Here is a 17,099-nt window from a genome sequence, read left to right as displayed (position 1 = left end):
CATGGCAAATGTTTTAATAAGGAGGTGGCTTGCATTTTGTGGGTGACAATGCTCCCTGTCCACCGAGAAGGCCACTCGGCAGACCACCGGCGGCTTGTCACACACCACAGTTGCCGGCTGATAAAGGTGTCCCCGCCTATAGAGCACTATCCTCAGCTTGGGCCTGGGGAACTTCCCGCTCTCGTCTCTGGTCTTGATTGTGTCAAGGCTTCGACCCCCTTCGGCCCACTTCACACACTATACGGGCTCAGGCAGCCATGCGCTGGTTTGTCCACCGAGAATGCGCCGTTTTCGGTGTTCATTCCCCTCTGCGTCACCGGCGACGAGCTCTGCCTGCCTGCCGGGGCAGCAGGAGAATGACGAGCCGAAACCCGCTCGCCGCCGGGGGCTGGCCGATCGGTGAAGACAATCAACCCCACCGCCGTGTGTGACTCAAGTCGGGGTAGTTTTGTGTGATTTTTCGAGTTCGGGTTAGCATGTCGCCTAGCTCTCACGCCTCCTGTTTTGTTTACGCTCCTTCCTCAGTCTCCGAAGCCGGGGCAGGGTAATGACAAAAGCCGGACTAACTCCGGTGGCATAAAATAAGAAGAAGTCAGAGCTTTTGACCATCATGCAGTAATTTTACCCTGTCGTACTGAATAAATGCATTTTTAATATTTCGTATTCCATTTAGCACAAGACTGTCATGACCATACCATTTATTTAGCAATTGGGGAAAAATACTTAGGTAAAAAAAATACCATGTAAAAATATTAGAGTAGAGCGATTGAAACAATGATGGCATTTTGCTGCTCTCTGTCGCATTTTCATCGTTCTGAATCTTCCCCCCTCCATGGGCTGAATTCTAAATCAGCTGAAATCGTTACTTTGCCGAAGTCATCACCAAGATGGCGGCGCCAGAGCGGCATAATGACAGGAGTAGCTAAACGGCGGATTGAGGGACTCATTTCTTGTCATCTGCACTTTGCCAAATTGTTGTATATAGTCAAATCGTCTCAAAATATGATTTTAATTCACATAATAGTGCTATTTAAGATTTTTTATGGTGTCACAGGCACTTTAGATGAATTTAAACATTTGCATAGTACACTCACCCTGAAGGGGCTGTGTGACTCCCATCCCTGCATTGTCTTTAATGTTGATGGGCAGGGAGAAGGTTTTTTCTTCAGTCGGTGTTTTCTTCAGACTCAGTTTTGCTGTGTTGCCTGTAAGCACCACAAATGCAAGCATAACGAGTGCGTCCATACGTGATGAGGTTGCTGCATTATTTCAGTACCGTCAATAGTCTGAAGATCCCAGTTGTGGGATTTCTTCGCAAATGCTAAAGTGAAGGTGAAGGGTTGCGAGAATGGGGCGCTGTCAGCGTCTTCTGCCTTGATGATCACCGCCTCTAGCTTCTTCAGACACATGAAGGCGTACGTCTCCTTCAGTTTCGGGATGTTGTCGTTCACATCCAGCAGCCTCACCGACACCACGCGTTCGGCGAAATTCTCAGGTTTATCTGTGGGGTGAAGTATCACATTTAGAGTTCTCTTCGTGCACTGCGAGCAATTTTTAAAAAAATAGCTGACCTTTTTCATAGGCGGTGACGGTGACTTCGAAGGTCTCCAGAGTCTCTCTGTCCAATTTTTCTTTGGTCATGATTTTTCCTGTGGTGGCATCCATCTCCAGCCAGCCTTTGGTGTCGCCCTCCATCCTAAAACTGCTCGACAACAAATCAATAGTTGACTGTCGCGTACGCACGTGATGGAGCCAAAGCCCAAAACGAGCAGGCAAATTTAAAGCGAGTGGAATTATTGATGACCTTGTGCAAAATGTACACGTGCTGCTTTTGAGGTGTACTCAATCACAATGTACAACTATTATCGACCTTATAATTTAAACAGCTAATGCTTCTAGTCAAAATGTATTAGACAGCTATTGTCGTCAGTGCTAGCGAATGAGTTTCCCATCTCAAACACTCAGTCACGGCGGCGGACTTGTACCGTATCTCTTTGCCCTCGGGGTCCTTGGCCTCCACGTGGATTAGCACGGATCCCTTCGTGATGTTTTCAGGCACAGCCACATCAAGGACATCCATGCTGAATTCTGGCACCTCGTCGACGTCAGTGACGGTTACAGAGGCGAAGGTGGTGGATTCGACACCGTACTCTAGGCCGGTCATTAAAGGCTCCGGGTTACGGGCATCGATCTTCAATTTATACGAGGTTGAGGTCTCAAAGTCCAGAGGCTGTATGCAAATAAGGAGAAGTTGTTCAGAGTTACTGTCTGTGACACTTAAATTAAACCCTGTGATTTGATTGGTTGTTTGATATCGATCAATTGTCCAATTTGGATCCATTCACTGTACAATTTTAAATCTGTATGTTTTGCTCCATTTTCAAAATGCGACTATCAAGTACTGAGAGACCACGAGCTGAGCACAACTTACCTTCCTATCTATTTTCAATGACAGTCAAGTATTGGTGGACCCAGAGGTGTAGCAAAGGTCCCCAGGAGCCCCAACACGCAACATGGGGCCCTTCTGAGTCACGTGACACACATACATACTCGTGCAGTATAATGAACACAAAGGTGTGTGTGTGTGGGGGGGTGCGAGTGCGCACTGCGTGCAAGTGCGGTTATCATGGCCATAAAAGTGGCGAAAACTAAGCACTTTACACTGACTCATATAGATGTACTTACATCCATTCATGCACGCACACACGTCCTCTGCTCGAAATGCGCACCTTACGCTTCTTCTCGCTCCCAGAACACGCAGCGCTTGTGACGTAGGACAATAACAGTACTGGTTGCTATGGGAACGTACGCATACCCAAGGAACCTTGCTAAAAGGAGTATTAAAATTAAAAAATTAAATTAAAATTTTAGATGCATATATGTTATATTTTATATTTTATGGAGTATTCGACGAGGAATATGATAGCCCCATTAATAGACTTTTTCTGAAAAATCACCATTTCTTTAAGTAGTCACATGAATAATGAGGTGGCCTGTGAAAATCAACGTAAAACAACTCGGCAAGACTTTCCAGAGAGTACTTGGGTAGTCACTCTTTAAACAATCATGTGGTATTAATAGCTGATTGGACTTTCTTAAACATGTATAATCTACGTGACATGGTTAGTGTTGATTGGGATTGATAACAGAATCTTTAGATAATCTGTCAAATGATTCCATGGTAATGAAACACTCCCAACACTTGTCGCTGCAACAGTGCAATAAAGCTGCGTGTGCTAAATCTGTTGGCCCTCTGGGGGCCCCTGCTGGCCTGGGGCCCTAGGCAATTGCCTGGTATGCCTAATGGGACGCGACGCCTCTGGGTGGACCACTTGCTGATAGGGTGATTTAGGCCTGACACTCAGTCTTTACTGTGATGTGTTCAGCGTCCGGCAGAACCTATTAGACGGATGCTACTTGTCCGGCTTTTAAAGAAAATGGGCCGCGGTTCAGTTTATGTGACGCAACTCAGCCCCACGGTTGTCACAACTGGTCTGTGATTGGCCAAGAGTGGCTTCAGTTAAAACCGTCCCATAACATTGGTTCAATAAAATGTAAGGGAAAGACTACGACTTCCTTGCCAAAAGCAGTCGAGACTCGTTCCACAGTTTCTGCACGCTTTGCCTGTGTGATGTCGACATGAGCAGCAAGGGCAAAGTACAGCAGCCGTAGAACGTCATGCGGAGAGCGTGAAACATAAAAGAATGAGGCGAGCAGCAGGTGCATCATCATTGAAAACATTGTTGAACATTGTTCCTCTTATAAAGGGTTCACTTCTTTTGAGCAGTTCAAACGCAGCAGTTTAAAACTATATTTCCCATAATGCCTAGCGCAGCTTAGCTCATCTATTAGCGAGCACCTGTAGCCGAGGCAAAATCAAACATTGCTATAAAAGTTTACAATCATCAGCAGCACAATGATGCACCACCAAACAGGATTTTGCAGATCACACCATCACAAAGCTCCGACAGAGGTCAACAGTTGCCAAAAAGTAAGTTCAGCAACTGTACATACCGATAGCATGTGAGCTCCAGTCGTGACGAAGGTTTGTTTGTGAATGAGAATTGACAGTTGACGGCATGATAAAGCCAGTCTGCAACAAATTTGTATTCTAATTTGTAGACTAAAAGGTATTTTCATCTTAATTACTCTTTTGGGTACATGAGCATTTGATTATATACGTATTGATCGTAATAAAAGTCTTCACAACTGGGCAGGCTCTCTGAGAACACGTCACAGGCAGCACAGTACCATAGTAATTTGTGCAAAGCGTCAGTCAATTTCAACACACGCTAATTGGTCCCATGAAAAACAATGAAAACCAGACATTTTCATGAATTGGACCTCAACCATGTTTGACTATAGGCCCTGAGTTCTCTTCTTTACAGGCCTCATTCTTTTTTCTGGCACTGCCCTTAGCAAAGCAAAATTGAAGATGAGATCTTGTTCCTGTCTCATTTACATCTCTGAGAAATGAATCTGCAGTAATCGAGACCAGAGTGGTTTTCTCAGTTTTCTCAAATTTGTCTCATGAGAAGTAAGTCTCATAGTGAGTATTACATGAGAAGGTCTTGAGAATAGTTCTACTGGTTTGATTTTTCAATAAAGTCTCACAGTTGCCTCATTTCAAGATCTCACCAAGAGACAACTATGAGTGCTTGTGTCAATCTTAAATGTCTCTCAATTTCATCTCCTTACTTGGAGTCATGATCTCAGTAATGTCTCAGTAAAAGATATGGATCAGCAAAGTATTTGATTTGTTCAACTTGCCTCAAAACTGCCTCTTTTACTGATCTCGAGGAGCAACCTTATATTGTGGAGTCACAAATATTTCTCAATTTGATCTCCTTCCAGTTTCCAATTGCTCATTTTGGGTTTTAAAGATTCTTTCGTTGTATGAAAGAGTAGTGTCTGCTCTGACATGTCCAATCACGTCTTAATTTATCTAATGCCAAAATCCGAGAAAATTATAATTGGTCAAATAATTAAATAACATCTGGTTCATCTTGTTCAATGTAAAAATTAGAGATGTGAACTATCGGCCGCTATAAATGCATTATCGGTTTTTGGTTTCGAAGACCGAAAGTTTAACAAAAAATAGTGTGAAGAACCTTAGTCCTCTTGTTTGATGACGTAATCAAATCGCTGGCTGACGACGTCTTGTCAAAACTACTGGCTCACAGGCAACATGTCTGCGATTTGGAAGTTTTTTTTTTTTTTTTTTTAATATCAAAGAAATATACATATTTATATACATATATATGTATATATACTGTATGTATATATACAGTATATATAAATTTTCTTCATCGCTGCTACACACCATTGATGTGCCGCGTCACATCGAGCACAGTGCATCTGAGCCCACGCATGGGCTCAGATGCACTGTGTCCCAACTCAGAGGTTGCGAGTTCAACTCTCTGTCCTGATGAATTTATCTTAGTATCCTTGAACAAGACACTGAACCCCATCGTTGTTGTGTCACCAACAGGTAGATGAGGATATAGTGTCAAAGCGCTTTGAGTGCCGGAAAGGTGCTGTACAAGTGTAACTCCATTTTTAATGAAGAGAATTTCTCTTCTCAAATATTGCTCAAATCTGTTTTTCTCAAATCAATCTCCTTTGTCTCAATGATGTCTGTGCTCATTTTCACTCATCGCTTGCTCCTAAGGGTACCCTTAAGAGCACAAACTCAGAAACAAATAAACAGAGAATGAGATAAATTTGAGATGATCAAATCTGTCTCACGAGACAACATTCAGCAACAGATGAGTAGCAAATTTTTGCTATGGGTGGGCACCAATCATTTCTTGGTGCTTTTTAAGGTATGTTTTGGGTCATTGTCCAGTTTTCTGACACTACACCCAACAAGCTGGCCCAAAACATTTTGATAGTCTCTATATTTCATGACTCCTTGCACATAGTCAAGGCATCCAGTGCCAGAAAAAAGAAGAAAAGAACACAGTGCCTATAGTCAAACATGGTGGAGGTCCAATGATGTTTTGAGATAGTTTTTTTGCTTCTGGCACTGGGTGCCTTGATAGTGTGCAAGGAGTCATGAAATCTGGAGATCATCAAAATGTTTCGGGCCGCAATGCAGCATGTAGTTTCAGAAAACGGGGTCTGCGTCAGAGGTCATGGGCGACCCAACATGACAATGACCCAAATCATACCTCAAATAGCATTCTGAGCTGGCCATCGATGTATCCGGATGTAAATCCTATTGAACACCTGTGGAGAGATCTCAAAATTGCTGTTGCAAGAGGGCACCCTTCAGATCTGAGAGACCTGGAGTTCGCAAAAGAAGAGTGGTCCAAAATTCCCTCTGAGAGGTGCACAAAACTTGTTGATGGTTATAGGAAGCGATTGCTTTCTGTTATTTCTTCTAAAGGATGCACAACCAAATATTGAGTTGAGGGTGCCAACAATTTTGTCCAGCCCATTTTTTGCATTCTGTGTAAAATTGTGTACATTTTGGCTTTTCTCTTCAGCTTTTTTTGTATTTTTCCAATGCAAATCCAAAAAATAAACTCATTCATAATGAAAACATTTGTAATTGCGTTAATGCCTGGGAGAAACTGTTTTTTTTCTGGAAAAATTCCAGGGGTGCCGATAATTTCGTCCATGACTGTGTGTATATAGCTAGCTAGCTCAATTGATCTACTTTCAGGTGTCATACAAAACAAATAATGAATTTTTTTTGGATCCGTGCTATAGACAGAATATCTAATTTAATTTTAGCTCTTGAAATATTCCATTCCTTGCACTCATAAACATTCATTATTTGCATACTTTCATCGAGATTCTCCTTTATTTCAGGTGAACAGCCCACTCAAAATTATGAATGTAAAACATATTTATACGTATGGAAAAAAATGCTCGCTCACTCTTACATAAGCATAACTGTGAACTGCTTGCATTTCAATCAAAAGTTCACTCTATGTCACCTTGAAGGATAGCAGATTCACACCATTATTCTGGTTACCCTGACAACTGTGCTAAATTACCAGGTGCCTACAATAGCTCTTAAAGGGCCAGTAAATGTCATTTTCCGGACTACCGGTAATTGTATTTAAGATTCCACATGGAAGGTCACACATTTTTACCTTAGCGATGACCACGTGGCCGATGCCTTTCCCGTCCGTTTCCACGGCAAAAACATCATCGTCGTTGCCGGCTGAGATGTGGAACTCAATAAAGGAGCTGCCGCTATCTGGGTCGTCGTCGTCTGATGCGCTGATGCTTAGCACGGTTTGGCCCACAGTGGCATCTTCGGCCAGGGTGTAGCTGCCGTACTGCATGACCACACAAAAATACAATTTTCAGCTACCTGTACTTCACCTTTTACTTTTCAGACGACCCTTTACTTTAACTCTCTATCTTTACTTACTACTTCTTAGGGGAGGCCGGGGTAATCAATGCCACAAGTAAGTTGTGCTACAATATTTTTTTTGCAAAAACTACTTCATATTTAGTAGTTTTGTCTTCTTGTACATAGCAACCATTAGATGTGGGCCTCTTATTTCCTGTTTCTCCCCTTTATAGCAAATGCTAAGCTAATTATTTCGACTTTAATCATTTTTTTCTGGTTAAAGAGTTCTTGTGATGGATAATATTGGAGACTTTCTCAAAGTTAGTTGAGGAGAGTATGTCAAAACGCATTTAGCTTTTTAAAGGCGTATGTTTCAATGAGATCATTCTCATCCTAGACTTGACACTGTTGGAGCTAAGAGAGCATCCGGTCATGTTCAGAGTTGACCTTAGCAGATTTACCATTGAACAAAGGTGTGACAATGTACAGTGATCCCTCGCCACTTTGCGCTTTAAACTTTGCGCCCTCAGTCCATTGCGGATTTTTTTTCAATTAAAAAAAAAAAAAAATCAATACAGATGAGCTGTCCCGAGCCAATTGCGGAGTGTCACTCTCGCTCCCTCCCTCTCCCTACTCTTTGTAATTCACTGCAGTTGCTTATTAAAGTTAATGATGATTGACAGACAATTAAGGTTTGATCTTGCCAGAGACGCGTGTAAACTGAGACTTCAAAGCGCCGCACGCGTCAACATCGTTTAACTTGTTAAACAGTTGCTGTGGCAACTCATTGTGTTTAAGTGAGCAGCTTGAGTGGATCTGAGTGGACTCAATCAATGAAGCATTTTATAAAGCCAAGCATTTTTCAACTTTTTAAAAAATGGATTAGGTGTCTACTTTTATTTTGTTTAGAAATAATTCACTGGTACAGTAACATGTTTAAAACCTATCATAATTATTACATTTAAAGTGCTTCAAACTATTTATTAAAAGATATATATAGATGGTGGAAAACACTCAGGTGACTTGAAGTTCCACTCTGAGACCCCCAATTTGGCCAAATTTCAAAATTGTCCTATATGCATGTGTGATACATCATTGGAAAGCCTAAAATCCCAATTTTCTGGGGGGAAGAATTTTGAAAAATTTTGAATAGGAAGGCATTTTTTAAAAAAATATTTTTTTTTAAAGAGCAAAACCCTAACTGGAGGCGAGAGCACGCGAGAGCAGAATTAAAGACGCCATGATTTTAACGAGATATTATTGTGTACTTACTGTACCTTGTTTCAATCCAAAAACTCCATGTGGCATTTATCATCGAGTGTCAAGACACAGATGTGAATGGCCACAGCCGGATTTTTGGGAGATTTTATGGGTGAAACATGGGAATATAACAAGGGTCGCGATGCAGAAATCGCAGACATCAAGGAGTGGTCGAGATGTTCTTTTTCATATATTTACCTTTAAAAAAATTTTTTTTTTTTTTTTCAATTTTTCTTTGTTTGGTTCGATTATTTATCATCTAACTTATCGGAAAAAATGCGACAGTAACAAAAAAAATATACAATTAAGCGATAGTTAATAGGTAGATATCCATGGCTTTTTTACAGACACCGTTTTTTTCATTGTGACGTAATTTGTATAAAAGTTTAAAATATGCAAGTGAATAATTTTTTAAAGTCTGTTTTTTTAAAACGAAATATTAGACATCAATTAATGATTCTGAGCTAAAAATGACAGACATTTTGAATGATATACTTAATTACCTTCGTGTTATGGCTGGGTTTGAAACAAAAGCAGTTGCGCGACGTCTGTAAGCGGGGGTTTTCAGGGTAAAACGGACAAATTAAAAATAGTTTGGGGGCTTAATGCGCCATAATTCTGCTATGGCAGCATATTGACATATTGTTCTTTCAAACCCAACAGTTGTTTTGGCTTAAAATAAAGAGGAGTGCAAGAGCAGAAACTGATTTTTCAGTCTTGTCTGTGTTTTCCGCCATATACACATATACATAAGAGATTTTTTTTCATTATACTTTGGGGAAAAAAATGAAAAAACGTGTTATATGTATCTCTTTCCAATTATAAATATGAATAAATACATTTAACATACACACAAAAAAATGGGGGGGGGGGCTACTTCACAGTTTTTCACTTATCGCGGCGGGTTCTGGTCCCCATTAACCACAAAAAACAAGGGGTCAAGGTATTATACATTTTGTCGTTTTTAATAATTTAGTGGTTGTTGTATGCTCTCACATGATAAATTTGAGTAAATTTGAAAAATAAAGAATCAATATTTGGAGTGGAATTCATGGTGGGATAACCTCCTTCATTCCAATAATTTTCCCCATTTTTGCCCGATCCCATGAATTTCAAATACTAGATTCGTTCTGTTTAATTATTAAGAATAATTCTGTGAAATGTATGTATGTTAGTACTCATGCATAGCAACATGCCAATGCTGCGTCATATCCACTTTTTCTATTTAAAGTGGGAGGGTCAACATTTGTTCATTCGCTGCTAACCCTCCCACTTCAAATGGATTGGACGTCTAGCACTGTCAGTGGCAGCCAATGAGTTAAAAAGTGAGCAAGTAAGTGAGTGTGTAGAAATTTAGCATTAAAAGAAAATACATACCGTAATTTTCGGACTATAAGCCGCTACTTTTTCCTTCATTTTGAATCCTGCAGCTTACAGTCCAGTGCGGCTTATTTGTTGATTTATTTGGGTTAATGGGTAACACATGCCTCTTAGTATCTATTGCAGGGCTACAGATGTAAATAACAATCAAAATTCCTGTTCTGTGCTAATTATTTATTCAGTTACTGTTCCAGTTGTTTAATTTATTGCTAGTTATGGTATTTGGTAACACTTTATTTGACAGTGGCGTCATAAGACTGTCATAAGACCGTCATAATTATGACATGACAAAATCATGGGCATTACTGAATGCTTATGACAGATGTCATTAGGTGTCATCCGGCAAATTGTGTCACTAACTCCATTTATGTCCAGCTCGGATACTGTACATCCATCCAAATATGAGAAAATTTGCCGAATAACACTAAATGACATCTGCTATAAGCATTCATTAATGCTCGTGACAGTGTCATGTCATGATTATGATTGTTTCATGACAGTCTTATGGCGCCACTGTCAGTGAGTGTTACCAAATACCATAACTGGCAATTAATGAAACAACTGGAACAAATGCCGTTTTCGTGTCACATTTGGTGGGTGGCGGTCTATAGTCAGGTGCGCCATATATTGCCAAAATTACGGTATTTTTTTGTAACGTGGTATTGGTATATTATCGGCCGATACAATACAGCCAGGTATCAGAATAGGTATCTGGATTAAAAAAAAAAAAGGCATCAGTGCAACACTACCAATTACTCAGACCTCCCCTACTTTGACAAAGAACCTCACACATCTCAACACGATGCAGTGATTAAATGCTTACATCATTCTTCTCAAAAACAGGCAGCTCGTTGTTTACATCGATGACCTTGACCACGACCCTACAGATTGCACTGTAAACTAAAGGAAAAAAGTGATTAGTAACTAAGTACACTCGTGAACGTGTATGTGCAAGTGTGTTACCTGGATCGCTGACTCTGATGTCCAGTGTGTACATCTGATGGTCTCGGCGCTGCAGCGAGCGCAATGCCTGGATCCGACCAGTGGCGTCGACGGTGAAGGCATCTGGTGAAGTAGACGGCTGTTGGGACATGATGGTGTAGGTCAGCAGTGCGTTCAGTGTCCCCTCTTCGTCAGCATCGTGGGCCAACAGATGTCCGACCAGACTGCCTGAAAACACAACGGAAAGAACGTTTGACACCCATATGTGATACCTGATCATTTAAATCTGGTGGTCTCACTTGGTGGTTCATCCTCCTGCAACTCAAACACACTCTCCTCTTCCTCACATACGGGCGCATTGTCGTTCACGTCCTCCACCACAATCTGGATCTCCAAGGGGGGATCCACCTGGTTCTGATATTCATCCTCGGCCATCACCACCAGGATGTACTGAAACACAACCGAGGAGAGCTCAAAGTCAAATCTGCACAGCTTGCTTCTACAGTGGCATCTTGACTCACGAGTTTCATTTGTGTAATAACAATATTCGGTAACACATAAAGGTCCCTTAATTAACATTAGTTAATGCATTTTTAGACAATAATGTTTAAGTAACATTACAATAATTAATATAATTGTTTATCTAACATTTATTAATATATTAATTAACATGAGTTAATGCATTAGCTAATGCATTAATTAATGCATTAAGTATTGCATTAGTTAATGCATAACCAGACAGTAACTAATGGTTTGGTAAAATTAAAAAAATATATAGGCCTATATAGGGTTAGGGTTAGGGTTTAGGGTTAGGGTTTGTTAACTTAGCATTTATAACTTCTTAGTTAAGGGACACATGTGGGTTATTTAAGGTTAATTAATACTTATGAGGTACGTTAAGTATTACTTAACCTTAATTAACCAATACTGAATGTTTTTTGGACCCTTTTTGTAAAGTGTAGCACACTTATCCCTTAACTAAGAAATTATAAATGCTTAAGTTCCCCCCTCTTAACCTTTATTAACCATTACTGAATGCTTTTTGGACCCTTATTGTAAAGTGTAGCACATGTCCCTTAACTAAGAAATTATACATGCTTAATTATTGTAATGTTACTTAAACATTAGTTATTGTCTTATAATGCATTAACTAATGCATTAACTCATGTTAACTGATATATTAATAAATGTTAGATAAAGAAGTAAATGAATTATTGTCATGTTACTTAAACATGAGTTACTGTCTAAAAATGCATTAACTAATGTTAATTAAGGGACCCTTATTGTAAAGTGTTACACAATATTCATAACCTATACCCTTATTGTTCATCTTTGATTAGTTGATAAACTCTCAGGTTTGGGCACTGATACATCAAGGTTCTACGGTAAGTAGCTCAATGGCTTTGTGGATATTTCTCAGGGTTCTACTGTATGCCTCATGACGTTCAACAGTTTTATGGATATTTACCATGCCCTTCTCCTCCCTGTCCAACTCCTCGGTAAGCAAGATTTCTCCATCTTCGTTGATCTGGAAGGGGAACCTCAGCTCTCGTTCTTTCTGCACAAGCCTGTAGACGGCGCTAGGCTCATTGGACTGGACCTAAAACCAGAAAGCATGACAAGTAGTTGTTGAGCGTCCACACCCAAGATGGGTTTCTCCTAACCTTGGCTATGACTTGTGGGTAGGATCCTTCCAGGTGCTCTTGAATGGTGATCGGGCCCGGGTTGACCCACAAGTTGGGCTGCACCGCAATATGCACCCTAGTGTTGCCGCTCAGTGCCATGTCAGACTCTCCACCCATATCGTGGACCTTCACGATTAAGGTGTAGTCTGGGTCCTCCAAGGGGTCCAGGTTAATGCGTCTCATCTCTGATACCACAGAAGAAGATGACATGGATAATATTTAGTGCCAACAGGATCAAATATAGGTTTGGAATTGTGAAGTTTCAATTTGTCCTCCATGTAGTCAGTATTGTCGCCTACCACAGTGTTATTGAAACTGAGTATAAAAACATATTTTTAAACATACAGATTGGCCACTCAAGGCAACAACAGCTCTCCTCAACAAGTCTTGAGTGAGAAGTGGACTCATGCTACCTGAGCTAAAGCCAGGCGAGTGAACTACTGACACATGAGGCTAAGTTCATACCGGAGATCTTAATGCACAATTCCGATTTTTTTCTCATATGTGTTTTTTTGGCATGCCTGTTCAGATTGCCTTTGTCAATTGAGCGCGTTCAAGTATCACACATGCGCACTAATTCGCAGTCCGAGATGCGCTGAGCAGCAAACTGACCCATATGCGAAGGAGCATCAATGTCATTCTAGGGTGATTATATTTTGATTTCCAAAAAGAGGACACAAATAACAGACATAAATAATCACTGTTTAGTCTTATATTCAAAGTTCTTATGGATTGGACTGGATGTGATAGGGCGCGCTCAGGTGGGGGGCCCTGGTGCCGGGATTAGCGATGGGGCGATGTAGGGTCGGTCGCCAACGGGTTTACACTCAGAAGGGATTCACACGATTACTGGGTTCTAGATCACAGAGCTGATTTGTGTACACTCTACCCCTTTCAATCACTTAGCTTATAGACTCCCCCACCCCCGTCCCCCTCTTTCCCTGGTCAACAGGCCCCAACATGGTGTCAACCGCAAATACATCTAGCTGACGATAGCACCAACATATTAGTAGTTAGTGTAGACGTTCAATGTATTTCTTGTTGTTCTTTGTGTTTCTTTTCTTTCTTCTCTTGTGTTCCTTTTCTTCTGTTCCCCCATAACCCCTTCCTATTCGCTGCTTTGTCATAATAAACGAGGTATGTTGAATGATCACAATGGGAGTATGTCATACTCTCAATGTGAAACCTTAAAACTGTTCAAACAACCGGGCGCTTAGACTTCCATTCTCAGTGTCAAACAGCCGAGCAGGACAGGTTTAAAAAATATAAAATAAAATAAAAATAAATAAAACAAAGTTCATATGGATTGATAGCAAGCACGCACTGTGTGTGCATGATGCACAAACATACGGATAGTTTGCCCCGACTCTTGGCCGTGTAAGAAATCGTGAAATGTGAAAACCGAGAATTCTAAGGCTTATCCTCCCAATATTTTGTTTGACTGTTGTCAAGCCTGCCTCTTCTCTAAAAGCCGCGTTCAAGCTAGGTGCTAACGCTAATGCACAGCTGCATCGCTAACGTAGCGCCCTGTCGCTCTTGCGCTTTACTGACGTAATTTCTGCATGAATTCCAATTTGGAGGACTTGACAGTTCAGACCGCAGCCACATTCTGGAAAAATGTGGCCCAGATTAGATTTTAACCGCATACGAAAGTGATCTAGATTGGTTTTGAAATGTTCCACTTTTATGCGATTTTTCCCGTTCAGACGGTCAAGTTTAATGCCTCACTCAAATCGGAAAAACATGAAAAAATCGGATTTGTGCATTAAGACCTGCGGTATGAACCTAGCCTTAGTGACTAACTTCAATGAAAGTTGGGCACACACCTGCTCTTTCCACACAGGTGAAGAAGGGATTTTGTTCATAAGGAATGTTTGGAGAGGGACAGTAGTGATTAAACTTCTCCTTGAGTGCGTCGACACTTCTGTCTTCTCCAGTGGCAAACTGGATTGTCTGTCTGGCATTGAGCAACTGCTCTCCTGTGACACATCCATGAGGAGAAAGAATGAGTGTGTAATTCCATTAACATTCTCAGTGACTCTAAAAGCAAAAGCAACACTTCCATCATACAAGCTATCACACAACTTGACAAGGTCACGTTTTTTAGTTATAAGTGTGTTCAAAATTATTCAACCCCCACAGGAGATAAGTGTTTTTGCAAGTTTGACATTTATTTTTCATCTTGTTTATAATCACATTAAATAATGACATGTCAAATAGACAAATAAAACTGAAATAACAAAAATATTTTGGGCATTATTCCAATTTATGGCCTTTCTGTGATTACTTCATTGACAAAATTATTCAACCCCTTTGGTATATATAACTTTAGTACTTAGTACAACATCCTTTGCAACAAGAACATCCTTTAGACGAGAAGCAGAACTTGACACTAGTTTCTTGCAGTTATCCACAGGTATCTTGCTCATTCCTCATAGGCAAAGGCCTCCAGTTTATTAACATTGTTGGGCTTGCGTGTTGCAGCTGCCTTCTTCATGTACCGTTGGAGATTTTCAATGGGATTTAAGTCTGGTGATTGCGATGGCCACTCCAGAATCTTCCAGCACTTTTTTTTTTGCAACCAAGACGTGGTAGATGTTGAGGTACTATGCTTAGGATCATAGTCCTGTTGGAAAGTCCAAGCCTCAGCTTTGTCAATGACTGCATGACATTTGCATCCAACATCTCCTGGTATTGAACTGAATTCATAATACCTTGCACATGTTGAAGATTTTCCTGTTCCTAAAGAAGTAAAGCAACCCCAGAGCATGACTGACCTCTCCTAGCCCCCACCGTGCTTCACAGTAGATAGGGTGTTCTTTTCTTTATAGGCATCATTCTTTCTCCTCCATACGTACTGTTGATCCATTAGCCCAAAAAGTGCCAGTTTGGTTTCATCACTCCAGAGAATAGTATCATAGCTGGGCCGGGGGGGCCCAACATGTTGATGACCCCAAAACGCAGAGTCAGAAATAAAATTAACTTACAAGAATATTTATAATAATAAGTTGAAAATTAGTGTTTTTTTGTTTCCCATCATTTTATAGGGAAATTCTAAATCAGGCTGCTTAGGACAGCTATACTTTTTGCCAAGATCGTCATCCATTGAATATGGTACGCCCGCCGGTGTGGTGCCAATGTAGTTACCCCAGTCAAAAATTGTATCCCCTGGGCGGAGCCATATGGAGGTAGATTTGTGTCTTCATTATTCAATCAAAAAATGTGTTTGAATGCAAAAATAAATTTGAAAATAAATAATAATAAATTTGATTTTTCTTTGAATTTTGCTTGGAATTGATGTCAATTTTTTATTTTTTTTTTTTTTTTGATTGAAGCAACTTTTTTGATTGAAGTAATTTTGTTTTGCGTTTGGGCCACGTTTTGGCTAGGACATTTGTGTCTTTATTATTTAATCAAAAAATAGGTTGCTTCAAGCAAAAAAAATATATTTTCAAACAAAAAATCACTTCAATAAAAAAAATTAAAATTTCAATCATAGAAAAAAAGGTTTTGAATGCGAAACAATATTTGAGACTCAAATATTTGCATTGGAACACATTTAATTTTTAATTAAAAACGTTTTGTTTGATTTTAGCAATCCTTTTTGAGTAGGGGCCATATTATGGGTAGGACATTGGTGTCTAAATCATTCATTTTTGTTGTTTACTTTATTAATGCTTTACAACTTTTATATATGGCAGAAAACACAGACAAGACTGAAAAAGCAGTTCCTGCTCTTGCACTCCTCTTTAAAAGAAACTGCTGTATTTTAAGCCAAAACAACTGTTGGGTTTGACAAAACAATATGTCTATATGCTGCCACAGCAGATTCATGGCACATTAAGCTCCCTGAACTATTTTTAATTTGTCCGTTTTACCCTGAAAACTCGTTTACAGACGTCGCGCAACCGCTTTTGTTTCAACTCAGCCATAAAATGAAGGTAATTAATTAAATTTATTATTCAAAATGTCTGTCATTTTTACCTTAGAATAATTAATTGATGTCTCATATTTCATTTAAAAAAGAAAAACGGCTTTAAAAAAGTATTCACTCACATATATTAAACTTTCAAACAAATTATGTCACAATGAAAAAAATGGCGTCTGTAAAAAAGTCACGGATAGCTACCTCATAACTATCGCTTAATTGTATTTTTTTTTAATTGTCGCATTTTCTCCAATTTGTTAGATGATAAATAATCGATCCAAACAAAGAAAAATTGAAAAAAAAAAAAGTTTAAAAAGGTAAATATATAAAAAAAGAAAATCTCGACCACTCCTTGATGTCTGCGATTTCTGCATCAGCCCTTGTCAAATTACCACCATGTTTCACCCATAAAATTCCCCCAAAATCCAGCTGTGGCCATTCACAGCTGGGACTTGACACTCAGTGATACATGCCACATGGAGTTTTTGGATCGAAACAAGGTCAGTAAGCGATAATATCTCGTCAAAGTCGTGGCGTCTGTAATTCTGCTCTTGCGTGCTCTCACCTCCAGATAGGTTTTTGCTGTTTAAAA

At 39.9% G+C, this 17,099-nt stretch overlaps 1 protein-coding gene across 1 annotated transcript in view; it reads right to left on the bottom strand.

Annotated features, from left to right (window-relative positions):
- cdh17 (cadherin 17, LI cadherin (liver-intestine)) overlaps nucleotides 1-17,099 on the bottom strand; it is a 34,966-nt gene that overhangs the window by 3,385 nt on the left and 14,482 nt on the right. Inside the window, exons 7-17 of the mRNA XM_057834516.1 lie at nucleotides 14,406-14,558; nucleotides 12,559-12,764; nucleotides 12,363-12,494; nucleotides 11,194-11,344; nucleotides 10,916-11,122; nucleotides 10,776-10,852; nucleotides 7,107-7,295; nucleotides 1,986-2,230; nucleotides 1,572-1,702; nucleotides 1,277-1,501; nucleotides 1,095-1,205 (exon numbers count right to left, since the gene is read on the bottom strand). Of these exons, the coding sequence (XP_057690499.1) occupies nucleotides 1,095-1,205; nucleotides 1,277-1,501; nucleotides 1,572-1,702; nucleotides 1,986-2,230; nucleotides 7,107-7,295; nucleotides 10,776-10,852; nucleotides 10,916-11,122; nucleotides 11,194-11,344; nucleotides 12,363-12,494; nucleotides 12,559-12,764; nucleotides 14,406-14,558 (1,827 nt within the window). The remainder of the gene's footprint in view (nucleotides 1-1,094; nucleotides 1,206-1,276; nucleotides 1,502-1,571; nucleotides 1,703-1,985; nucleotides 2,231-7,106; nucleotides 7,296-10,775; nucleotides 10,853-10,915; nucleotides 11,123-11,193; nucleotides 11,345-12,362; nucleotides 12,495-12,558; nucleotides 12,765-14,405; nucleotides 14,559-17,099) is intronic.

Source organism: Corythoichthys intestinalis, chromosome 4 (assembly GCF_030265065.1).
Source record: "Corythoichthys intestinalis isolate RoL2023-P3 chromosome 4, ASM3026506v1, whole genome shotgun sequence".
Lineage (NCBI taxonomy): Eukaryota > Metazoa > Chordata > Actinopteri > Syngnathiformes > Syngnathidae > Corythoichthys > Corythoichthys intestinalis.
Note: the sequence above shows the minus strand (reverse complement) of the source record. Positions and strands in the feature narration are given on the sequence as shown.